The 25,913-nt window shown below is 38.4% G+C and overlaps 1 protein-coding gene and 1 non-coding gene across 5 annotated transcripts; one reads left to right on the top strand and one right to left on the bottom strand.

Annotated features, from left to right (window-relative positions):
* The first annotated feature begins 825 nt into the window (after window positions 1-825).
* Window positions 826-24,458, top strand: CSTF2 (cleavage stimulation factor subunit 2). 4 transcript variants are annotated; one of them, XM_032257776.1, is made up of 16 exons: window positions 826-1,187; window positions 2,255-2,333; window positions 2,670-2,839; window positions 3,712-3,848; window positions 4,322-4,441; window positions 4,555-4,692; window positions 7,062-7,185; window positions 11,071-11,133; window positions 13,806-13,865; window positions 14,047-14,133; window positions 14,512-14,653; window positions 15,724-15,899; window positions 16,164-16,456; window positions 20,323-20,433; window positions 21,209-21,334; window positions 23,647-23,871. In XM_032257776.1, exons 1-15 carry the CDS (start codon window positions 1,130-1,132, stop codon window positions 21,329-21,331), a joined length of 1,881 nt encoding a protein of 626 aa, XP_032113667.1. In that variant the 5' UTR covers window positions 826-1,129; the 3' UTR covers window positions 21,332-21,334; window positions 23,647-23,871. The 4 variants fall into 4 exon arrangements, with proteins under 4 accessions (XP_032113667.1, XP_032113669.1, XP_032113670.1 ...); XM_032257777.1 differs by lacking the exon at window positions 826-1,187 and adding an exon at window positions 1,203-1,361; XM_032257778.1 differs by lacking the exon at window positions 14,047-14,133 and having other exon boundaries at window positions 829-1,187; window positions 23,647-24,458.
* On the bottom strand, window positions 3,042-3,174 carry LOC116536175. The gene has a single exon (XR_004262512.1). It is a non-coding gene; the product is annotated as a small nucleolar RNA SNORA9 (small nucleolar RNA).
* Window positions 24,459-25,913: the final 1,455 nt, after the last annotated feature.

The raw sequence follows: 25,913 nt of genomic DNA on the forward strand, positions 1-25,913 counted from the left end.
CACCAAAACTCTTTGAAACTGCCTTCTATAGAGCTGGACATCTCGTTTTGCACTATTCCATTATACAAGGTATCCTCTTGGTCACACAGTGATTTCAAGTGGGACTCCACAGTCATAAAAATGGGGATACTCTTCTGAAACTTTCCATCCTTACCAGACTTACTTCTTGAAATGATATGCTCCATGGTGTAAAGTAGCACTTCTTAATTTTTTCTATTTATCCTATTTCGTATACTTTTAATACATGTGGAATTCAAAAAACGTCCGTGACTCCAATTCCGTGGTTATTTTACTGTCTTCCCTTTTCGGACAAGTCCCTAAAAGGTGGCGCTCTTGGCTCCTTCCTTTGCCCCTCCTCTAACCCTGTCCTCCTTAGGTGACCTATGGCTTTCCTCCAACCTCGGCAGGGTCTGCCTTTTCGGGTTGATACAACGACCTGTCCTGCATGCCATATCCCAGGAGCGCGGGCATCAAAGTATGGAAAAACAGATCAATGATGTTTTCTGTTCTGTTTCCAATACTCTGCCTGCCAGAATCCCTCGCCGCACCGCCCCACCACGAACCACATGGAGCCCACGGGCTACACGAGAACAGACAAAGGTCTGTACCTCTCCCATTTCTTCAGCTATGTTTCTCTCGGTTGGCATGCCCTTTCCTCATCTCACTCCATACACGCACAGCTTTAGCAAATAATATGCACGCTTCTGGGACGGGCCCCAGCATTTCCCTCCCCTGAAAGGGCGGAACTAAAATGCAAGCGCCACCGTTGTCAGCAAAGGACTTCCCTGTTACCATGGTAAAGCCGCTGCTGCCATCTTTATTGTGGTTGACGAGTACTTGCAGCAACTTAAGAGAAAATAGCAAGGAAGTCTGCAGGCTGAAAGCCTTCAAATTAGCCTGGACTCAGCTGAATTTGGCTCGAAACGAAGTTATCTCAGGGTGGGGATTTAGTCCTCCGGTGGACGCAACACGCGCCAGCAGCTAATAGAATGTCGTTAGGGGACGGGCTCTGAGTCCGTTACGCCCAGGCACTTCCGGCTCACGCGCCGTACGGAAGCGTGGTCAGCGCTGGGCTTCTGCTCCGTACGGAAGTGTGCTTTGATGCACCGGAAGCCGAATCAAGAGAGCTATGGCGGGTTTGACTGTGAGAGACCCAGCGGTGGATCGTTCTCTACGTTCTGTGTTCGGTGAGAGGAATTCGTTGCAGCTAAGCAACGGGGAGGGACGCCCCTCTACACCTCCCATCTCACGAATCGCTACAGTAGCCGATGGTGGTTCGGGAGTGCAGTTCTCCCTGCCTATCCTGTAGGGCGTCCAACCTGGTGGACTCGTGAGCAAAGAGATGTTCCCATTCTGCCGAGGTCTCGTAGCCTTTCCGCAGTATCACTGGGGAAGTTACACTAGCGTTCAGCTTCTGTGCGTTTCTCCTTTCATGAGCTTTAATTATTCTCTAGAAGAGAAGGTGCATGGCAACAGCTCCTCACTGTCCCGTACTACTTCTCACCTTCTGTCCCAGAATACAGACTATATGCCCAGGCTATAGATCCTAGTGTTCACTTCCTGCCCTCTCCTAAGTACTTTCATACTTTGATTTGTGCCTGTGACATTTTAGTTCATCAGTAGTGGTAGCGGCCACCTGGTGTCCTGAGATGGATTGTAAGTGAATGAATGAATGAACTATTAAGACCTCCTCAGAGGAATTTTAAAAAGGATTGAAACTATTCTGAGTTATCTTTTTGGCTGAAATAAGTTGTTATTTTTTTTTTAATGTGATTGTTTTAAAGAACCTTTCGAAAGGGACATGACAAAGTGATTTAGAATACTTTTTAAACATCCTCCACTGCATTCATGGTCATTCTCCCTTAAATGTTGTATGTGTAGAAATACATATGAACCTGTTTTTAAAATTATATTAAATAACATTGTTATATTTTGTAGTCACTGATGAGACTTGCACACTTTAGGTAAATACCAGTGCCTTAGTATTTATTTTCACCAAAGTTAAGGAAAAATCTAACACTTGTCAGATCAGTCTGAGAACTAACATTTAGGAGTATCTACACATTTTGTATTTAGTCTCAGTGGTGTATTTCCTTTGTTAAGAGGTTTGAAGAAATACAATGGAATTGGAATTGGAGAACATTATTTTGAGCCAGTTGTTACATATTCGATGATATAAATAGACAAATACTCTTTCTCACTAAAGATCTAGGTTATAAACTCAGAATTTATTGTTACTTATTTTCTTCCTTAGTGGGGAACATTCCTTATGAAGCTACTGAAGAGCAGTTGAAGGACATCTTTTCTGAGGTTGGCCCTGTTGTTAGTTTCAGGTGAGATCCCTTTTTACTTCATGGTGGGAGCTTCTTAAAAATCACCACTAATTTGACTAGTGGTAATAATGGCAGGTTTTCTTTACTGGTGACTTTTCACATACATTGCATTCTTGCAACAGCTTTATTGAGATATAATGTATATACTATACAATTGACATTTACTGTTACCTAAAATGTTTTTTTCATTAAAAATGTTTCTTAAAATATTTCTGTGAGGCAGTCAGCGCTATAAGGTTATTTATGTTACAGTGGGCCCAATTAAAGCATGGCAGTGTTAGCAGGAACCCTGTATGTGTGTAACATTTGTTCCTGATACTTGGTTCTGCTCTCTAGATTGGTATATGATAGAGAGACAGGAAAGCCAAAGGGTTATGGCTTCTGTGAATACCAGGACCAAGAGACAGCACTTAGTGCCATGCGGAACCTGAATGGGCGAGAATTCAGTGGGAGAGCACTTCGAGTAGATAATGCTGCCAGTGAAAAGAACAAAGAAGAGCTGAAGAGTAAGTACAAATCCAACTTGTATGCAGTATGAGTTAGTAAAGATGTAACAATGAAGATTTTCCATTTCTGATAAGTTTTAGAATATGCTGAAATGGTTAGCCACACAGCTTGTTTATTACTTGACTGACATGATGTGCCTGAGTTAGGTAAGTATTACATATATCTTTCAAAAATTTTTTTATAAATTTTTTTGTTTGAAGCAATTCTCTGAAATTTCTATACCCTTGCTCTGGATGGAGCAGGGCAAGGCCTCAAACCATTTCAAAACTGCTCTGGCAAGCACTGTAGGAATGCATAGGGTCACTGCAGACCCAAGCATGCTGGAGTCTTGCTAGTAAGTGTATCTTTAAGAAACAGGTAAAGTTGACATTAGAAATAATTCAGTTGCTCCAGCCTGGGCGACAGAGCAAGACTCTGTCACAGAAAAAAAGAAAACAAATTTTTCCGTTGCTAAGGAGTTGATTTCCAGTTAAAGATGAATTCAAATTTATTAAGCCATTAGTAGTACTAACTATGGCATTAGTCATTTCTGTCACTGTGTTTCCAGGAATTTTTCAAATTAGCATGTTTTTCTGTTTTAACCTTTTGTTTCTATAATGACTTGTCCAAAGAAGTCAATGTGCCCAGTTCTCTAACTTAGGTTAACATTATCCATCCATGTGATCATGATCCCCAGCTTTCCTCTGAGAACAGAAAATACACTCTCATTTTTCTCCCCAGAAACAAGAGGCTTTCAAATCATTTATTTCTCAGCTCTGGAAAATCTAAAATTATCAGCTGGTTCTTACAGCAGCCCAGAAAATTAGATACTTGAAATGATTTAGCTTTTTGTTTTGCATCCCTAACTCTCTTGTACTTTCTTCTTGATTAGGCCTTGGCACTGGTGCCCCTGTCATTGAGTCACCTTATGGAGAGACCATCAGTCCTGAGGATGCCCCTGAGTCCATTAGCAAAGCAGTTGCCAGCCTTCCACCAGAGCAGATGTTTGAGCTGATGAAACAAATGAAGGTGGGAGGAGGCATTAGGTTATGAATAAAGCAAATCACATCAGGTTTTCAAGGAGTTAATTGAATTAGTTCCCTGAGCTCAAATAGAAATTGTCTGTAGACCACCATTTCTTGCACCTTCAATATTCTATATGTACACAATATATTTGACATTTTGTACAAAGAGCTTTCTATTTTTGTACAGAGACACAGCTATCCAAACAATCCAACTGGGTTTTGTGGCCCATAGATGTCAGATGTAGATATTAAAATTTGGCCTTTTTCCTAAATGACCGTATCACAGTATTTGAAATGCCTCTTTCTTCTTTTGCTTGCCATGACCAAGGGTTTTTTTTTTTTTTTTTTTTTTTGTGCCATGCAAAAACTGATGATAAAGAGCCTCTTGAATATTACATTTCTCAGAGGGGAATGGCTCTAAATCACTATCAGTTTCTAAGTCATAAGTATTAAACCTGAATCTGCTTATCTTCTCAGCTCTGTGTCCAGAATAGTCCCCAGGAGGCACGGAACATGTTGCTTCAGAACCCTCAACTGGCTTATGCTTTGCTGCAAGCACAGGTAGTGATGAGAATTGTGGATCCGGAAATTGCCCTGGTGAGTGCTTCTGGTTCTTTTATGGGAAGGTAGGGTAAACCTTGAGTGGGATAGGAACTACCTGATTGCTTTGTTAAACAGACAGCTGATAGGTTTGTCTTTTCACTTTTTAGAAAATTCTGCATCGCCAGACAAATATCCCAACGCTGATTGCAGGCAACCCTCAGCCAGTCCATGGTGCTGGGCCTGGCTCAGGATCCAATGTGTCAATGAACCAGCAGAATCCTCAGGCCCCTCAGGCCCAGTCTTTGGTAGGGCTTTATCCCTTAATATTTTTTTTATCAGTCTTAGAATGTTATTTTCTTTTTAGGAGAATATATTGAAAGAAGAATGGTCAGGAACCAGAGATGATAATTTCAATTTCCAGGCATAAAAGCAATTTCCAGGTTGCAGAGCACATGGCATCTGAATGAATATAGATTCGATTCCAAGTTTGTAAAACAAAGAGACCCTTCCTGTATGCCCTTTTCTTATAAGCTAACTTTGTGTGTATGTGCATGCCTGGCACTGTGGTTGGCACTTCGTTATTCCATACGCATTATCTCATTTAATCCTCAGCAACTGTATGAGGTTGGCACTCTTATTATCTCCATTCTTACCAATGAAAAAAGTAAAGCTTGCTTTCAAAGCATGACACAAAACCCTAAAGCCACAACAAATTGATACATTTGAAAACTAAAAAATTTCCATGTAAAGAAAAAGAAATAAATATCAAAGACATGACAAATTGGGAAAAAGTGTTTGCCACACATGTGAGGACAACAGACTAATAAAGAGCCCATAGTCATGCACAGGAATGTTTATTGCCATATTGTAGTGAAAAATTGGAAATGTCCTAAATGTACATCAATGGAAGAATGGAGAGAATGTGTGGTGCATTCATCCAGTGAAATACTCTACAACAATTAAATAAACTACACATATCAACATGAATGACTTTGAAAAACAAAATTCCATACAGTAGCTAAGATGAACTAGGTTACATGACATCAACACAAATAACTGCAAAACAATACCATATGGATGTGAAACTAAGTGAAGTCCCGAAATGCAGGATATACGTATGTGCATAAATCCCCAAAATATGTTGAGTGAGTTGCAAAAGAATATATTGAGTATGTAATGATTCGTATAAAATTTTAAAACATTAAAAAGAGTCTTAGTGGTCAGCTAAGGAGAAGAGAGCACGGGATGCAGTTGGGAAAGACCATACACAAGATTGGTTTATTTTATTATTTATTTCCTAAGCTGGGTGGCTATCTTCTATATGATTTGTATATCTGTAATTTTTCATAATAAACTTTAAAAGGCCTCCTATAAATTAGTAAGAAAATTACCAATAACCCAGTAGAAAAAATGGGAAACGGACATAAATAGTTCACAAAAGTAGAAATGTAAATATATGAAAATGTATTAAACCTCAAAATAAGATAATGTAGTAAATTATCATTAATGTACATAATGTTACAAAATAAGATAATGTAAGTAGAAACTACAATAAGCTACCATTTTTCATCTCTCAGATTGGCAGAGATACAGGGCAGGGGCCAGCAAACATTTTTCTGTAGATCAAATGGTAAATATTTTTGGCTTTGCAGGCCACAGGATCTGCCACAGCTACTCTGCCATGGTAATATGAAATCAACCATAGGCAATATGTAAACAAGTGTGTGTGGTTGTGTTGCAATACAAGTTTATTTATAAAATCAGGTGGTGAGCCTGATTTGGCCCATGAGCCATAGTTTGCCAACCCCTGCTCTAAATAAATAAATACATTTTCAGAGATAGAAAAAAACCAAGGCCCAGAGAGGTTAGCTGGTCCAAAACTTAATACAATTATAAGTGGTAAATCTAGTTCTGAGCCTGGTATTATCTGACCTCATAGCCAGTTTTCTCTTAACTACCTTCTTATACTGCTCTTCTGTTTCTTTTTTAGAGTTTTGTGTTCCTTAAACATGTATGCAATTTTTTTTAATATAACTTGGCTTTTATTCTTTATTTATTGAGCTCTTTCTATTTCAAGAGACTACTCAGTTTTTTGGGGAATGCACAGATGAAAAGATGACATTCTCTTTCCCTCAAAGAGTTTTAATGTAGCATTAAAAAAAAATTTACATTCCCCCAAAACCAGAATTATATCTAAGGACAGGAATGAGAAAACATTGGTTAAATTAAAAAAATAATAATAATTTTTAAAATGTGGACTACCAGCAGTTGTTTATTTATTATTTTTTTTAAGAGTCCCAGTCTCCTTTTTTCTTTTTTGGCTTTAGGGCATTTTTTTTTTTTAAACTGTTATTGCCAGGCCCCAATCATGAAGTTAACAATAGGTGCTATGTGCTGTCTTGCCACACAGATAAGACTTGTCAATCTTTGCATTGAGAATATGTTCCATCTTAACCGTGTTCCATATAACCAGGTTCATGATGTGTATTGCAACTTGCTTCTGTGGAGTTCAAAGTGTGTGACAAATCTAATGCTGCATAAGACATGCTATACAAAAAAGATGTTTGGTAGTATATTTCGGGCTGTTCATTTGAAGAGGACTTTTAAGGTTATAGACTTAGTATATTGAGTATCCACAGAGGCATGTACATACTCTGTTCTTTTTCTTGGTCAGGGTGGAATGCATGTCAATGGCGCACCTCCTCTGATGCAAGCTTCTATACAGGGTGGAGTTCCAGCACCAGGGCAATTACCAGCATCTGTCACAGGACCTGGCCCTGGTTCCTTAGCTCCTGGAGGTAAGTTTCATTTAGTCTTCACCATTTCAGTACTTGCTAAAGTTTTGTCATAGGCACTGTTTCAGTACAGCCAAATATGATAATGGGATCCTTAAGTAAAATTAATACACAGCTAGAAAGCATATATCCTAGGTGGAGGAAATAGAGTTCTTATGTTAAATCCTATATGTCTAATTATAAGAAGAGGGAGAGGGACAATAAAGCGAAAGAACATAGTAAAACTTCCAAGTTAACGAGGGGGAAAATGGAATGAGTGGAAACTAAATCAAGCCAGCAAAAATAGAGGAAAGGAAAGAAGGAAGGGACAATGTAAAATAAGTAATAATAAGTGTAGAGTAAGATGGAAGGAATAAACTAATGTTATTCTGCTAAATATGAATGAACTATTAGATTAAGTTCAAAAGCTCATGAAGAAAACAGACAAAAAAATACAAGGTCACATGTGTTATATCATGTTAAACTGACATAAAATTGTATTTTAACAAACATAATTAGACCAAACAACAAAAGGAAAAAAAGAGAAATTTAAAAGCTATATACATTTATTGAAAGTGTACAGATAGGCAATTAATAAGAGTATTGCTCATATACTTGTTCCTTGTTCAACAATTGTAACTAAGAAGATTGAGTGAAACAATGATTCCCCATATGAAATATCTGTATAAACCCATAATGTATTCTCAATATTTCAAGTTTTTTTATGCAACAAACTTGCTTCTTATTAATTTATTCTAGGGTAGATTAGATTACTCAGGATTTTTGTGTATCTACTTTATAATAGAGTTACACGTAGATTTAAATTATCTTTCTTTTTTTTTTTTCTTTTTTTTTTTTTTTTTGGAGATGGAGTTTCGCTCTTGTTGCCCAGGCTGGAGTGCAGTGGCGTGATCTCAGCTCACCGCAACCTCCGCCTCCCGGGTTCAAGCAGTTCTCCTGCCTCGACCTCCCGAGTAGCTGGGATTACAGGCACGCGCCACCACGCCCGGTTAATTTTGTAGTTTCTAGATTAGCATTTCAATTAGCATTTTGCTAATGGACAAACAAGTAAGAACACTGAGGAATTAAATAATAGGATCAATAAACTTAATATATAGAGGGAGCCTTATATCTTTTGACTAGAGAATGTACTCCCCACCTTCACTAACCAAGGAACAGTTTTAAAAAAAAATTTTAAGTACTTAGCCATAAAATTAACAAAGTCAAAGATAGGGAGATTTTACAGAGTATATTCTTTGTTTATAAGCCAATAAGATTAGAAATAAATAATTAAAAGCCAACTGAAAAAAAACTTTACTTGTAAAATTAAGGAACATACTCTAATCCTTGAATTAAAGAGGAAATAAAAAGAAATGTATAAATTAAAGGACAAAATGCATGTATATTTCATACAGAAAAAGTATGAGAAACAGTGAAGACAGTGCTTAAAGTAAAATGAATATCCTTAAATGCCTATATTAAAAAATAAAGAAACTAAGTACTAGTTGTAAAGAATTTTAAAAAGACAATAAACCAGAGGATACCAAGAAGAGGGAATTAATAAAAATTGAAAGTAAGCATAAAGGAAATTCAAATAATTAAATTGTCAAGTGATATTTTTGTGAGTTTATAGCATTTATACTTCGGAAGTTATGAAAACTTCAAATCTCACTAAGATTTTTTAGTTAAAGTGCTCTTTGAGGCTGAGCACAGTGGCTCATGCCTGTAATCCAAGCACTTTGGGTGGTTGAGGCAGGAGGATCACTTAAGCCCAGGAGTTAGAGGCCAGCCTGGGCAACATAGTGAGACCTCGTTTCTGGGGGGAAAAAAAAAAGCTCTGACAGTGAAGAAAAGAGGGGAAAGAAAGAACCTAGTAGAAAAATGGGCAAAGAAAAATGAGTAGGCACTTCATAGAAGAACACATCCAAATTGCCAACAAAAACAAAGTCATTTACAGTCTGGGTTACAAATTAAATAACAGTGAGACTTAAATCTATCAGACTAGCAAAAGTTTCAAAGAGAGACGACACTTAATGTTGGTAGAAAAAAATGATACTCATATATGGCTGGTGGAAATGTGGAGTTTTTCAGCCTTTTGAGAAAGTAATCTAACATTAAAAATTCATATACATTTTGACCAGAGAATTCCACCCTGGGAATCTAGCTCATATAAATAAAAATGCCATTATGTGATAATGTATAATATTAGAAAGTATGCCCACAATGCCTTCGGCCATTTCTTTCCTTGAATCCTAAATTTTTGTATTGTTTTGGTGATTGGTCTAGATAGAGTGAATACAATGTTAAGTCTAGAAGAGAGCTTTGAAATCATTTAGACCAGGCTTTCATTTGCATGAATGTTCTTGAGACAGTTCGACTAGTGGTTCTCAAACTTTGGTATGTGTTAGAATCACCTGAAGGGCTTATAAAACAAAGACTGCTGGTCCCCACCCCCAGACTCTAATTCAGTAGGTTAAGGTGGGGCTCCAAGAATTTGTAATTCTAACGAATTCCCTGATGGTGCTGAGGCTGCTAGTTCAGACAACTCATTTTCTTTACAGATGAAGAAGCCTGGGAATGTATTGATTTTATCAAATCATTTATTTAGAATTAAAATTACTTAGTAGTAAGGTTAGGGCTAGCACTCAGTACTTTGGCTTCTTAATTCATAGCCCTTTGGTAGTTGGCATATTAAATGGAATAGGGGAATGTGACATGTACTTGCTCTTTGAGGGAAGTATTAATGAACAGATAATAGATCAGCTTGTCTTTTCTCCCCACTCACACCATATATTGCTCCTTTGAGGAAAAGAGAATTGCGGCTCTATGGAAAGGACCAGACAAGGACTTGTGGTGCATGATTATTCCTTGTATAGCAGTTATCATTCCCCAGCTCGTTAGACCAGTGGTTCTCAGCCCCGTTAGACACAGTGACCCCTTTTCATAACTGATATTTTGCAATGACTCTGCTCTGCTGAAATGAAATGCACAAAGGATATAACCTATGTAACATGATTTCAAAAAATCAGTATGATATCCTAATTACAAAGAAATAAAAGGACATTAATTTTTAATAGAAAAATTTAATAAGCAAGTGATTAGGCACCACTACACCAGAAAACAAATTTAATAATCAGATGTTTATACCTATTTCATGAATGTAAAAACTGAAAATGCAGAAAAGATACAGGCGTATTGTTTTGGCAACTCAAATACCACAAGGACTTTTGACATCAGCTATGTGATTTTCTGAAATGGTAAAATCTCACCTTAAAGTTATTAAACTGCAGTACTCATAATTTACTCAGTAATTGCATTTCTGGAAAATTCAGTGTATGTGTATATAAATAAACAGTACAAGGAACCTTTGTGTTTACAAATACAACAGACTTAGGTTCTGAGTTCAGAAGACTGTAAGTTAGTTTTCATTTGTGTTCATGAGACATTTGAAAGTTCAGGACACAGGGTAATTCTTGATTTTGTGGAACTTACACATTGCAGAACATCTAGTATCCCTGGCACTTTCTTATTCAAAACTAGCCGTGGCCCCACAAATCTTGTCACAACCAAAACAGTATACCCACACAATTACAAAATATTCTAGAAATGGTACTGCCTCCCATGAGAGGAGGTCCGTGGGTAAGTGACATTGTTTTCCTGTATTATAGAAGAGCTTCCTGCCAAGAGTTTGGTAACCAATGAGATTAATTATTCTTATTGAACTCACTATTCTGTCACTGAAACACAAAGTATACGTTGTAAATATACTAACACACCCCATCTTCTATCTCATTGCATTGTTGAATATCTTTTTTTGTAGGTTTCTGCTTGTGGAGCAGAATGAAGAAATTTATAAACTCAGCCACTGTTCTAATTGGTGTTTTTTCTTGTCTGCCCTTTTTCTTCTAGGAGGAATGCAGACTCAGGTTGGAATGCCAGGAACTGGACCAGTGTCCATGGAACGGGGACAAGGTAAATAAATATTAATGTCTGACTAATGTGAATTGGTCTTGGAAGTGTTCCACATCCAAGTGTCTAATACAGCAGCCACTAACCACCCGTGGCTATTTCAATATTAGGTTAACTAAAATTAAGTAAAATTTAAAACTTAGTTCCTCAGTCACAATAGCCACATTCCAAGTACTCAATGGCCACATGTGACCAATGGATACCACGCAGGACATTGCAGATACAGAACATTTCTATCATTGTAAAAAGATCTCTTGGACAGTGCTGGTCTAGACTTTCCACCTGGTGATTCAGAACCCAGCTCTACAATAATTGATAATGAAACAAGTGGATCCTTTGTTTCCTGATAGTCTAATAATTCCACTGACATGTTCTCTCTCCCTATATGGATATCTGTTGACTGAGTAAGGAATTTTAATAATGAGCATGTAACTGTGTGGCTGAGTATGTAGAAGACTAGATTTAAACCCTAGAGAAAACTGGGAGGGGATCATAGGTCTGTAAAGCCTACTTTATAAACATCTGTTGTACTATGGCTGTACTGCTGTCTACAACAGTAATTGCCGCTCCAAAATCTCCACGTTATTTCTTCATGTTAGTGGAATTTGAAGGACAAGAAAGTGTAGTAGTTCAGTTGGAAACAATGTTAGGAGGAGAGATGGTGAGAAAAGAGAAGGAACTGAGTGCATACTATATGCCAAGCACTTTAATTTTCATAAATAATCTTGTGAGTTAGGTGGCAGCACCTTAGTTTTACAGGCAAAGAGTTGGATGCTCAGAATAAGTTACTTACTCAAGGGGACAGGGTAAGTAAATATTAATGTATGAGTAATTGGACTGGATTTGATGCTCTTATTCTCTCTTTCAACTAGTAAGTGGCAGAGCTAAGATTCAGAAGTCTTTGAGTCTAAAATCTGTCCTCTTTTTGTCACTCCACACTGCCTCTGTTAACTTCCAAATATATTATTCAGTGTCTTCTACTCCTTTTCCTGGGGAATAAGATGATGGGAAAGACTGCTTTGGACAAGCATAGAAAAGCTTAAGGTTTTTTCCTCTGTAGCATATGGCCTATAAGTGGAACCCATTTAAAAAGCAAAATATTGGCCAGGCACAGTGGCTCATGCCTGTAATCCCAGCACTTTGGGAGGCCAAGGTGGGTGGATCGCTTGAGCTCAGAGGTTTGAGACCAGCCTGGGCAAGATGGCAAAACCCCATCTCTATAAAAAATACAAAAACTAGATGGGCAATGGTGGTGTGTACTTGTGGTCCCAGCTACTTGGGAGGCTGAAGTGGAAGGATCAATTGAACCCAACAGGCTGAGGCTGCAGTGAGCCATAATCACACGACTGCTCTCTAGCCTGGGTGACAGAGCAAGACGCTGTCTCAAAAAAATACACACACACACACACACACACACATTAATATACAAGCCTGTGGTTTGTACCGTGGGGTTGGTTGCTGAAGTGACAGAATTTTTTCTTTTAGATGTCTGACAACAGGACAAACTCCCTGGCCAAATATCTCATATTTTCTCTTAAGCATCCCGTGCTTTCGTGCTATTGTACGCCCCCCTGTCCCCACCCCACCACTGTCAGTAGATCATGTATGTTCTCCAGAGTTTTTGCAGTAATGAGAAGGTATTAGGGTTTCAGTCATACTTCTACCTGTCATAGGCCCAGCACTCAATCCGTCAGGTTTTAGCTGTTTAATGCATACTTGCACAAGACATCTTCCTTCCTGTTATAGTAATCTTCACCTTTCTGTCAGAAATTTACAAAGGGAAATGACTCATGTTTTGAGGGTATTTCCAGGATGTCTTCATGAAGAGACAAAGTAAGATGAGCTTCCTTTTATAGTTTCCTTTAGTACCCAGCAGAGGAAGCAAGAGTCTTTTCATGTGTGCCTGGTTTGTCTTACTTTTCCTGGAATCCATGCTGCTTTTGCACATTTGTAATGGTGAAAGGAGACAAAGATGTTTCTGAAGATACTTCTTGCTACCCCACCATGTTTGTTTAGTGTTGGTGCTCATGTCATCTCATTAGTCTTTGCTGTTGTCATGATGTTTATTATCAAAGTCTTGCTGTGACAGTATTTCTTGTGGAGTGATACTCTCTTTCATCATGTAAAGTTCGTTGGTGACATTTCCCCATCTGATACTTTGGTGACAGCAGAAATTTTTGTGCTTTAAAATGTAACAAAAATAGAATTGCTGTACTTCACTTATGGCTGCTTCAGAATGAATCTTGCCTTCCAGATACAGTGTAGTTTCTTTCATGTTTGTCTTCTGAAACTATGTTTATGTTCTTTGCATAGCTAGAAGATTCAAAACTGTCCTTTTTATATATTTTTTTTTCTCTAATGCTATCATAAGGAGACCTAAGTGAAAACATAGTAGCAGTGGGGAAAATGGAAATGTCTGCTTATTCCTGCCTAGATCAAACCAGTGCCCCATGGGATTCCCTCTCAGAAGCTATCTGGTCAAAATGGAACTGTTTCAGAGACCCAAGGGAGCTAGTGTAGTTTAAGGAGATTTTGTAGCCTGGAGCAAGCCAATGAACTCTTGGCTTTTTAACTTATGTATGTAAATCTGAGTCTCTGTGTGTATGTTTCTGCATGTGTGTGCAAGCTATTTTAAGTGTCTGTTCTTTCTCCTTTTGAACTTACTGCTTACCTAGGAACCCTACAGCACTCGCCCGTGGGACCCGCCGGGCCTGCATCAATTGAGCGAGTTCAAGGTACCCATTGTATCTGTGGGTTTCCTTTTGCTTGTGGTGTTCAGGGTGGGACGCTGAGAGGAAAAGAGCTGCTTGGCAGTCATCCTCGCGTTCAGAACCCAAAAGGGTAGTGTTTTTGGGTTTTTGTTTTTAATTTTTTTTCTGTTGAGGCCACAAGCCTAAGATTGACCTCTTCACACAGGGCAGAGAACATGGATGATATGGGCATCTGTCCGAGGCTGTACTCCCTCCCTACTGGTGTCAGGAGGCCTGGATGGAATAGCAGTCTGTAAGGAGACAGCGGGTTCTTGCAGAGCCATGGCAGTGTTCACATATGCCAAGACTCTACCTCTCTTTTGTGACTCTGGTCCTTGAACTAAGATTGATTAGAAGGAAAACCAGGAGCATAAGTTTCTTCAGGTCGCAGTGCTAGTCCTTGGCAGGTTGCTCCCCAGTTGGCTCTTTATATAATTCCATCCATACCTCTGACATGGCACAGATTCTGCCTACACCCTGCTTCTGTTCTTGAGCTGCAAGAGGATTCTGCTGTGGTGAGGTTTCACCCACTCTAAGGTGTCTGAATTATGTTGTCAGTGGTATATAGAGTCATTTCTTGTTTTCTTATGTGTCTTTCACAGCAGTAACTCCCTGTTTGTTTCCCTGTCAGTGCCGATGCAAGACCCCAGAGCAGCTATGCAGCGGGGATCCTTGCCTGCCAACGTCCCAACCCCTCGAGGCTTGTTAGGAGATGCTCCGAATGATCCACGAGGAGGCACTTTACTTTCTGTAACTGGAGAGGTAGAGCCTAGGTAAGCACTAACATAGAAGGAAACAGTTGAAGAAATCAGAATTGTCCCTCCTTCCCTGAGAACAGTCTTTCTGTACCAGTTGTACCTGTTTGCCTACTTCAGAAGATAGGTAAATATTCGTGGCCACTGTCCAAGGCTAAGCATTTCTCCTAAAGCAGAACTATGTAGTTGAGTATGTCATTTCGAGCTACTGTATTTTCAGAAATTGGAAATTTTAGTATACATACTTGAACAGGGAAATTTGTAGTAGTAGAAATATTAATAATAGCAGTAATAGGCCAAGTGTGGTGGCTTATGTCTGTAATCCCAGTACTTTGGGAGGCCAAGGCGGGTGGATCACCTGAGGTCAGGAGTTCGAGACGTGCCTGGTCAACGTGGCAAAATCCCGTCTCTACTAAAAATTAAAAAATTAGCCAGGTGTGGTGGTGCACTCCTGTAATTCCAGCTACTCAGGAAGCTGAGGCAGGAGAATCACTTGAATAGGTGGAGGTTGCAGTAAGCTGAGATCATGCCACTGCACTCCAGCCTGGGCGACAAGAGTGAAACTCTGTCTCAAAAATAAATAAATAAATATAATAGCAATAGTAATAATTGACATTAATGGGGAATCATGCGTCTCACTCTGCTCTGAGTACTTTACTTACCATCTTATTAAATCTTAAAGACCCTGTGAGATGGATACCATTATTAGTACCATTTTACAGATGAAACTGATGTGTGGAAAAGTTAAATATGTCCAATATTACACAGCTAATAAGTGATAGAACCGAGATTTGAACCCATACCGTCTGAATCCAGAGCTCATATTCTTATGCATTGTACTGCAAACTCATACATAAAATGAATATTCATTGATTCCTCCCTAATTATGAACCAAATACGAAATTCTAGAATACGTGGATTTATATCTCTGCAGCTTTTCTTCCATCTATTTGGTGTTATTTTCTTGTTAGTATTCATGGACTGTTTACATCAGTTCTTTGTTGGATGTTTACTTACTGATCTTCTGGTTGATACTTTGTTGTTTTTCTTGTTCTATTTTAAAATAAAACGTTTTTCTCCATCTCCAGAGGTTACTTGGGACCACCTCATCAGGGTCCACCCATGCACCATGTTCCTGGCCATGAGAGCCGAGGACCACCCCCACATGAGCTGAGGGCAGGGCCATTACCTGAGCCCAGACCTCTAATGGCAGAACCAAGAGGACCCATGTTAGATCAGAGGGGTCCACCCTTGGATGGCAGAGGTAAGCGGAGACCACATTGCAAATGTGATAATGAACCCTGCTGTCTTACACTCTAATCTGGGATAAAGAATACTGGAGCAGTAGGTTTGCAAGCATCTTTAAGGTTTATCCACAAATCTGAAAAACTCGGGAGGAAATAATAGTCTCATATATTAATAGCTGAGGGGGCAAATGTGACTAGATTTCTGTCTTTCTTGGATTAATCATCATTCTTGCAGTACATGCAAGTAGCTACACAATGGTTTTCTTATAATTTTCTTTTAGGTGGAAGGGATCCCCGAGGAATAGATGCACGAGGGATGGAAGCCCGAGCCATGGAGGCAAGAGGGTTAGATGCCAGAGGATTGGAGGCCCGTGCAATGGAGGCCCGTGCAATGGAAGCTCGTGCGATGGAGGCCCGAGCGATGGAGGCCCGTGCAATGGAAGTCCGAGGGATGGAGGCCAGAGGCATGGATACCAGAGGCCCAGTGCCTGGCCCTAGAGGACCTATACCTAGTGGAATGCAGGGTCCCAGTCCAATTAACATGGGGGCAGTTGTCCCCCAGGGATCCAGACAGGTATGTGTAACACTGACTTCTGGCATCCAAGTGAAATCTTGATCTATTCAGGAATTGATTATTAAGCCTGATTATTACTGCCTTCTGACTTGGGCTGTTTCTCGGCTTGTAATAGAGGGAAGACTTGGATCTCCCTGTAGCTTCTCTTTCCCTTACACTGGTGATTTTCTGGCTATCAGAATTGTAGTTCAAAAAAAGAAAACAGCTTTATCCCACAATAAGTAGCTATTCATTCAGAGAAGAGTCCCTGAAAATTTAGGGGTTAGAAAGTAGTCTTCATTAGGGGTACAAACCAACATCATATACATAGTTTTTTTCAAAATATACTTGCCCAGATCTCATCCCAGGTATAACTCAGAATCTCTTATCAGTAGGATCTGAGCATGGATAGTTTGAAAAACCTCCCCCAAATGATTCTAATGTGAATCCTGACTGGGAATCACTGGGTTAGATTATATGAAGAGCTGTTAGTGGCCATTTAGGTAATCTTAGGTTTGTAGAGACCTGTGTTAATTTACTGTCATCACATAGCCTAAGTCAACAGTGGAATATGAAAGGCAATTTATTAATGATCAATTTAAAAGGTGTGGAATTGAAGTCTTGTCTCCTGTCTTTTATTTGGCTCTCTCTGCCTGTGTGTGTATGCTGGTCTGTGATTGTTATCGCCTCCCTCTTCATCTCCACTTGGTTGTGGAGAGGTGGTATGTGTGTTTCTTCCCTGAGTTTTTGTATGCTGGCACCTTCATTTCCCTCTAGCCGCTCTACCTTCCTTTTTCCCCCTTCCTCTGTGTGCTTCTCTCTTCTATTTGTTTATGTGTCTTCCTCCCCGTGTGTGTGTATGAGAGAGAGAAAATGGTAGAGCTGGAATGGAACATATCAATCGTCTAATTCCCTCAGTTTATAGGTTTGGAAATTAAGGCCCAAGAATTCAGGTGACTTGACCAAATTCACATAACTAAAAAGTGGCAGAGCAGGGAACGGAACCTGCTACTTTTTCCACTCTACTACTCTGTCCTGTTATCTGCACATTTTTATGTGTGTATATGTGTGGATATGTGTCTGCCGCCTCCTCTTTAATGTGAAATACAAATAGAGGTTTTTTTGGTATGTGTAGAATAAATCTGTTCTCTATTGTGTTTGAAGTATTCATGGGCCTTGATTTTTATTGAACCCGCCATGGTCGGTACAGAAATGGTAATAGAAATGGTTTGTATGCATTCATTCTGTCATTCAGCAAATACTTATTGAGCACCTACTATGTACCAAATATAGATCTAGGTACTGGGGATATTGCAGTGTGAACAGAACAAAGCTCCTTTCCCCCTGGGCTTACATTCTAGTTAGGGAGACAGATAACAAACAAATAACTACAAAATGTGCTTATGTAATTTTACTAGTAGTTCTGTGGTGAAAGACATTGCAAGTGAGGGTTGGAAGAACATTTCTGGACAATATTTTGCTCCTTTCTCTCTGCTAGTGCTTGAATTTATTACCCTAATACTAGGTTTATATCATTTTCATTAGTAAATTCCATAAAGCCAATTAGATCTGAGGCAAGAGAAAATACAAATTTTATCTTCAAACCTTGAAAAAAAGTTTAATGTATTAACTTATAAATATATACATTTGTTCATCTATAAAAGATACATAAAGAACTTAACTTCAAGCCAAATGTGGTGGCATGCACCTGTAGTCCCAGCACTCTGGAGGCTGGGGCAGGAAGATCACTTGAGCCCAGGAGCTTGAGGCTGTAGTGCTTTCTGTTTGCATCTGTGACTAGCCACTGCACTCTAACCTGGGCAACATATTAGACTCCCATCTTAAAAAAGCCAGGGTAGAATCCTGTAGTCCCAGCTACTCTGGAGGCTGAGGCAGGAGGATCAGTAGAGCCCAAGAGTTGGAGGGCAGCCTACAAAACATAGCGAGACCACATTTTAAACTTGCTTCCTCTCCTATGCCTGTCTCCCCTGTGGCCCCCTAGCTCCTGTAGTTAATCACTTTGATTAGATTTTTAATGTCACTTTCCAGAAAATATAAATAGATATTCTTATTTTCCCCCTTTTACTCTTCTGTACCTTTTATTTTTTCCTTAACAACATGTCCTTAATTCATACTTTTAAATTAGATTTTAAAATTAACTCTAGTCCACCTAGTTAGAAACTTGTGGGCAAAAGGCTTATTATTACTCAGATGATTATATAATTTATCATCTAAAGGAGAACATGAAAGAAAGTGCTGTTACTTTACTTGGAGGCAAAAGCAGAAACTGGGACTGTCTTAGGGAAACCAAGATGTATGGTCACTCTTGCTAGTACTTATCTGCCTAGAACAAGCATACCTAGAAATTTAAAGTGGCCATTATTGAGTGGTTAGATCACAATTACAATACCTTAAATTAAAGCTTCAAAAAGATTATACTCAATTGCAAATTGTGCTGCTATAAACTCATGTAACCAAACACTACCTGTTCCCCAATAACCTATGGAAATAAAAAAATTTTTTTAAATGATGATACTCATAGGTGTTTCAGATCCATAATAGCTCGTTAGTATTCAGACTGGTCTCTGGAAGCTTGTCTCTGGATTCAGTATTGATAACAAACAGAACAGTGATAGTATTCTAGCAGTCTGTATAAATCTGTACTCATGTTTCATCTATCCAGTGTCTTTGGGAAATTAGTTAATGCATGTAAGTGAATGTTCTGGATAATGGAACTATTCTACCAAGTTTTCTAACTTTTTAGATGAAAAATTATAAGATGTTTTTGATATTTCCTTTCTTCTTAAACAAGATACAAAAAAATAGTTTAATCACTTTTGACTACTCAAGGTCATCATTAAATAGATTCATTATTGTCTATGCTATAATATAAAACATAGTTATTTCCTGTTTGGTTTCTGGTCTCCTTCACTGTCAGGCTGTCACCTGGCTCTTCATATTGCTGAAGTGGTATCTGCTGCTAACAGTTGTTTATCCATATTTCTTTTATGTTTTGCCGCTTCTAATCTGCTGGGTAAGCAGGTAACAAGTTTGTTAACAATATGTGTTTATTAAGAGAGTACCTAAGCCCTGGGTGAATGCCTGAGTGTGAATGTAATGCTTGTATAGGGACATTCTAACAGTTACACTTGGTACTCAAGACATCTTTTCCTTGGGTTCTGGTAGTCTTGCAAAGGGTCAAACTCATTGAAGATCGTAAATACCAACAAGTATGATATTACTGTACTTTGTTCTTTCACTCAAGTCAGTCATATTTCTTGGTCTGCATTTTGCAGAGAGCGTCTTGCCATATGTTCTCTATGGAAAGCTATAAACAGCAAATGTTGAGTTAATAGCAACCTTTTCCCGGAATCCTTCCCATTGTCTTTCTGTTTCTCTGACATTATGAACAACTCTGCCTCACTTATGGGATAGGGCCCTTTGGGACAAACTCCCTGTGTCTGATTGAACTAGGGTAGGGAGTGGCCCTGTGAATGTAACTTCCCCAGTAGACCAGAATACATTTTTTCTAGACTCTATCTGCTTTCATTTGTGTTTCCAGTGAGCACTAGTTTCCAGGGTGCTGTCAGTTTTCCCTGTGCTTATTTGGCTGAATTTTCATTAATTCAGTGGTATCCAGTTGTGCTGTGTGATATTTGTTGATGATGCTGGAGCTGTTGTAAGCAAATATGTCGAACTTGCTAGTTGATCTCTGGATAAACCCTGCCTTCTGCTATTGCTAACAGTAGAAATGATCTTCAGTGTCATTGATTTACTTTTTTTACTCATATCTGTAAAGAGATCATAAGTTTTCACATTATTACTGAATTCAGGTTACCTACACATTAAAAATGCCAAAAATCTCTCTTTTCTCTTTGTGCACATAGGTCCCAGTCATGCAGGGAACAGGCATGCAAGGAGCGAGTATACAGGGTGGAAGCCAGCCTGGTGGCTTTAGTCCTGGGCAGAACCAAGTCACTCCACAGGATCATGAGAAGGTAAGCAACACTGTCTGACTGCCTCCTTATGCACAATTCTAGCCTTTTTGATTCCTCTTTTCACAGTTACCATGTGGTGATCCTGGGTCTTCAAAGTCCCTTTGGAGGTGATGTTTATTCTAACTTAGAACTCTTTTATGATCTTGTTACCTGAAAATTTGTGAGTCTGGTCCTAAAGTTTCTAATGGATGTAAAGTTCTTTAAGTGGATGTAAATGGCAGCTTATTTTATATTTCAGATTCATCTGCCAATAGCAGATTTTTCTTCAGGCCAGATAGACCAGAAAACCCACACCCTTTTTCCTTCCCTTTCTACTTTATCCCTAAAAACAATAGTAGATTCCCCATGATTATATCTTTCTTTCTGTTTTTATATTTGACCATTCTGGGGAATTTATGTCTGATGGAAAGGCTAAAATTTGTGAAAAAGAGAGACTTTTAAAACAGGATTAAAACCTGAAGGGTTTCCAGGGCTCACAGATACCATCTTAGTCTCCAGGAGCTTTGAGTTCATGAAGTTGTCTGTTTTGAATCGTCTAACCTTAGGTATTTTAATTTATACTTTTGCTTTTCTTTGTACTTTTTCTCACCAGCCTTTTTTTTTTTTTTTTTTTTTTTTTGGCCTGTTTGTTTTCTGTGTGAAATGTTATTCCTTTTTCCATTTTGCTTCATATCCCACTACAGTAGCTTTTTGGACAGAAGCTAGTGGTGGGCTTTTTGTTTTGTTTTTTTAGCTGTCATCATTAAAACTCACTACCTTTTTTTCCTCTGCACAGGCTGCTTTGATTATGCAGGTTCTACAACTGACTGCAGACCAGATTGCCATGTTGCCTCCTGAGCAAAGGCAGAGTATCCTGATTTTAAAGGAACAAATACAGAAATCCACTGGAGCACCTTGATAGGTGAGCAAACTTAATCCCATCTGAGTAGGACTAGCTCCTTGTCTATTCTGGGTATATACTTTTAACCTTAACCAACAAGATTGTTCTCTCACAGGCCCTCAAACCACTTAGAGTCTTCTTTACTCTTCAGTAGGTCAGCTCCAATAGGGATAGAGTAAGGCTATAGAATATTTGTACAGTTGTTGAATTGCTTACAGTCTTTCCTAATGACAAAGGTAATGTATGATCAGTTTAACAAAAGTAATGATATATAGAAATGTAGAAAATGAAAGATAAAAAGCCCTGTTTCCTCAATCTCATTCCCCAGAGAAAACCTCTAAATATAGTTTGGTGTGTATCCTTCTACAATCAGTTGTATTATCTTATTCCAAACTGTCCTGTCAAAATTTAAAACATACAAAACATTTCAATAAAATGTACAAATATTTTGTTTCCTGTGTTTTATAGTGAATGTTTTGATGTTAAACTATTACAGCACATAATTTAAGGTAATAAATGTCTACCATCACCATCACTTTCTATGTATTTTGGAGATTGCTGTACCCTGCTACCCTTATTTTTTTTGCTCATTATTTAGGCAGAAAGACTCCAGGGACCGGGCACAGTGGCTTACCCCTGTAATCTCAGCTTTGGCAGGCTTAGGTGGAAGGATTGCTTGAGCCCAGGAGTTCAAGACCAACCTAAACAACATAGTGAGACCCCATCTGCACAAAATTTTTTGGAAAATTAGCCAGGCATGGTGAGATACGCCTATAGTTTGAGCTACTTGTGAGGCTGAGGTGGGAGGATTGCTCGAGTCCAGGAGGTCAAGCCCGTAGTGAGCCATGATGATGTCACTGCACTCCAGCCTGAGTAACAGAGTGAGACCCTGTCTCAAAAAGGATCCAAGTAACCTGCCTCATAAATAATCATGTGACAACTTGATTACATATACATGTATCGGTTTTTCTTTTTTAAAAAAAATCCCCAGCATTTTGTATTTTATAAACAATTCTTTTTTCTGAAAGCATTTTAAAATTCACATCGTCCCACTATCAGGTAGGACATCACAATTTAAATTTCTACTTTTTACCCCATCCATATTATAATTCCTATCCTTATGTTATATAATAGTGAACTCATACTATTAATAATTACCACTCTTAATAAATCATTTTAATCCATATTTGTAATATCTTTAACTGCAGCTATACATCATATGTGTATTTAGACTTTAAATGAATTAATGAGAAGCTATCATAGATGGAGGGCTCTGTAGACTTTTGGTACCTTAATGTTTTATTCCACAAACCCCGCATATTCTATTTTTTTTTAGTAAAAGTATAGACTACCTATTATATTCAGAGGAATAGATAAAAAATATTTCTCTTTTACTAATTTACTTATGCGAGAGAAGGCATTTCCTACAGCATGAGAAAATTACTGTTTACTGTTTCAGGATAGTGCAGGTAGAAATGTTTCTGAACGTTCTTTCATTATATATATATTCTTGCTTATAAGATGTTTAATTTAAGGCCTTGCATATTAACCACAGGGCAAGGTTTTTGTCTATTTTTTTTACCTTTTATTTTTAAATAATTATAGACTCAAGGAAAGTTGGAAAAATAGTACAAGGAGTCTCATGTACCCTTCACCCAGTGTAGTACAAAGCCAAGACATTGACATTGGCACATTATTGTTAACTTGACTACAAACTCAGTTTTCACCATTTTTAAAAACCTACCATAGTTTGTATGTATATATGTGTGGTTTTATGCACTTTCATGTTGGCAAGATTTTACTGTGTGTCTACTGGTGTTTGTGCGTGCTATGGCTGACGTGTTGGCTTTCCCTCCATCCTATCCCTAGCTAGTTGTGATTCATCTCTGCCATCACTGACAGGCTTCTATACTATTATCATTAGAGATGAATGGTTCTCAAACAGGGGCAGTTTTATTCCCTAGGGGACATTAGGCAATGTCCCGAGACATTTTTGGTCATCACACTTTTAAGGAGTATGGCATGCTACTGGCATTCAGTGGGTAGAGGCAACTGAAACATCCCATAATGCACAGGATGGTCCCTGTCACCAACTTCCCAATAGCAACTAGTGCTCCAGCCCAAAATGTCAGTAGTGCTGAGTTTGAGAAACCCTGCTGCAAGGGATGATTGCTTTGAGGAGGCAGGACTCAGGAGACAGACACCTTGGAAATCTGGTGATTTGATTGTATGCTTGTCCTCCCTCCCCAGCCTTTTTTTTTTTTTCCTGATGTTTTTCCTGAAGAGAGCTTGTTCTTCACTTCTAATGGCTTTCTCCTAACTTTTTCCTACAGGTTTTCAAAAATACCTGGCAAGAAATCTGGAAATTAATTCTATAATTTTGTTGAAATATTGAAAAAGATGACCTGCATCCTAACCCTTGAATGACTCAAATCAGTGCCAGGTGGAGGACTCCCATCACCTTCTCTCAGAACAAAAGCAATTCATTTTATTGTCTTAGTTTGTATATTTTCTGTGACTTGAAATAAACTTTAAACACAATTTTAGTACACTGCAAATTGATATACATGACCTTTTTGCTTTTAAAAAGCTGAACACTAAGGGTGAAACCTTAGATGTGTTTTCTCCCCTTACTGCAGTATTGTACTTTAACATATTGCCATAGTTTTGTTTTTACTTTAAGTTAACCATTTATTTTTCTTGATGATTTTTGAGAATTTCTCAGAAGCACTGTTTTCTGGAACTTGGTTTTTGTTTAGTTTGCTTCCAGTAAGAATTATTATAAGGCTTTGCCCTCTGAAAACTTTCTAGGTCTTCTGAGTCTTTGGGAGAAAATAGCACGTGCTTAGAGCTATAAAATGGTCAGAAGGCTAACAGAACACAGAACTTAGTACAGCCATGTCTTTAGTTTAGAAAAATCCAAATATCAAAATGCATTTGTTTCAATAGCAGGTGTGAACATGTATAATTCACAGTTAAGACAAAAATTGTTTTAGCACTGGTTTGAGTGTGTCAGCAACACAAGAGACTGTTGACATTTACTTGTGTGTTCTTAAACTTATCAGTCTAGGCAGTCAACTTTGAAAGTTTAAAAAGCCACTGAGTTTTCACATGTTCAAGATGAAATAAAAACAAATCAAATGAACAAAATACATTTCATCCTACCTTCCAGGCAATCCCTAACCTGCAGCCCTACCCTGTAACTAAATTTACTCTGGGAACTTAAAACATAGAAAACCCTAAAACTTTTACATTCCTCTCAGTTATTTTAAGTAGACCAAATGTAGAGCACAGTCAGATTGCCGATTAGGTCTGCTCCTGCTTGCTTCCTTGCAGATAGGTGTGAACATAATTAATGCCATTCGCTCTAACCTATAGGTCTTCTTGCCTAATATTCATTCTCTCTCTCTCTCTCTCTCTCTCTCTCTCTCTCTCCTCTCTTCCTCTCTCTTTCACTCATACACTCTCTCTCCTAGTGGCATTAAGGAGGAACATGGTTTCTCTCCATCAGGCCAACCTCAAGAGGTTAAGAGTTGCCTTAATAATCAGTAAAGTTCTACTGGAACTACTTTTGAGCCAATTTATATTCTTGGAATCCTATCCCCTGGGCTAGGATTATGGTCAGGTGAATTAAAAGCCTGGCATAGGCTTAGAGAATGTAATAGCATATTGCTTACATGTCTAGCAAAATAATGCAAAGATAATCAACTTTATGAGTGACAATGAAATTGAGGGATTTTCTACTCTGATATATAAACATAAGAAATTTCCTGATTAAGGTATTTCATATTACAACATCACAAGAAAAACTTGCTCAAAGCAGGTGAGGAGCTTCCTGTGTATCCTGCTCATCCCCAGTTCAACTTGGATGTTGGTTATGCATAGGATTTATTATTTTCATTATCATGAATATAATAAATCATGAATTTATGCCTACTTCCATAAATATTCAAGACTTAGAATGTTGATTTTGGCAGTAGTTGTATCTTGAAGTGAGTGTGTCAATATATTTAGACATGGAGGCCAAGAGTGACACCTTTCTCGTTAGGAACTTGTTACAAGTTTCAAGGAACACTAAGATTCCAAATCAAGGTCATTGAAGATGAAATTATCATTTGGAAAATTATCATTTTCCTAATGCGTTAGTAAACCTGAATTAAATAGCTGAAATCTGGGCAAACAAATTGGCAACAGCAGAGGTATCCCTCCCTACATAAACACCCATAAGTATATTTTTACTGTTGTAATAGATGAAACACAATCAGCTACCATGAGTTCATCACCTACCTTTATTGTGCTCAGACTAGTGACAAAAAAAAAAAAAAGTTTTATCCCTCAAGCAATAGAGGTTCCTAAAATATTAGAAACAACCATTTGTTCAATCTTGGTCACTTAATGGTAGAAAAAAATAGATAATACAATGCTAATTCAGTGGAACCATTCTCATAAATCTATAATGAGTTGAATTGTCTGGGCACAATGAAGTGTGAGGTTTCTCTCTTAAGAGCCCTGAGCTTCTCTCCTAGTGATTCACTGTGACGACTAACTTCCCAGAGCCAGTATGGTCCCTGTAGGCCAAGGTTGGGTAGATGGGAGAAAT

The sequence above is a fragment of the Sapajus apella genome, unplaced genomic scaffold (assembly GCF_009761245.1).
Source record: "Sapajus apella isolate SASKATOON/1434 unplaced genomic scaffold, GSC_monkey_1.0 scaffold98, whole genome shotgun sequence".
Taxonomy (NCBI): Eukaryota; Metazoa; Chordata; class Mammalia; order Primates; family Cebidae; genus Sapajus; species Sapajus apella.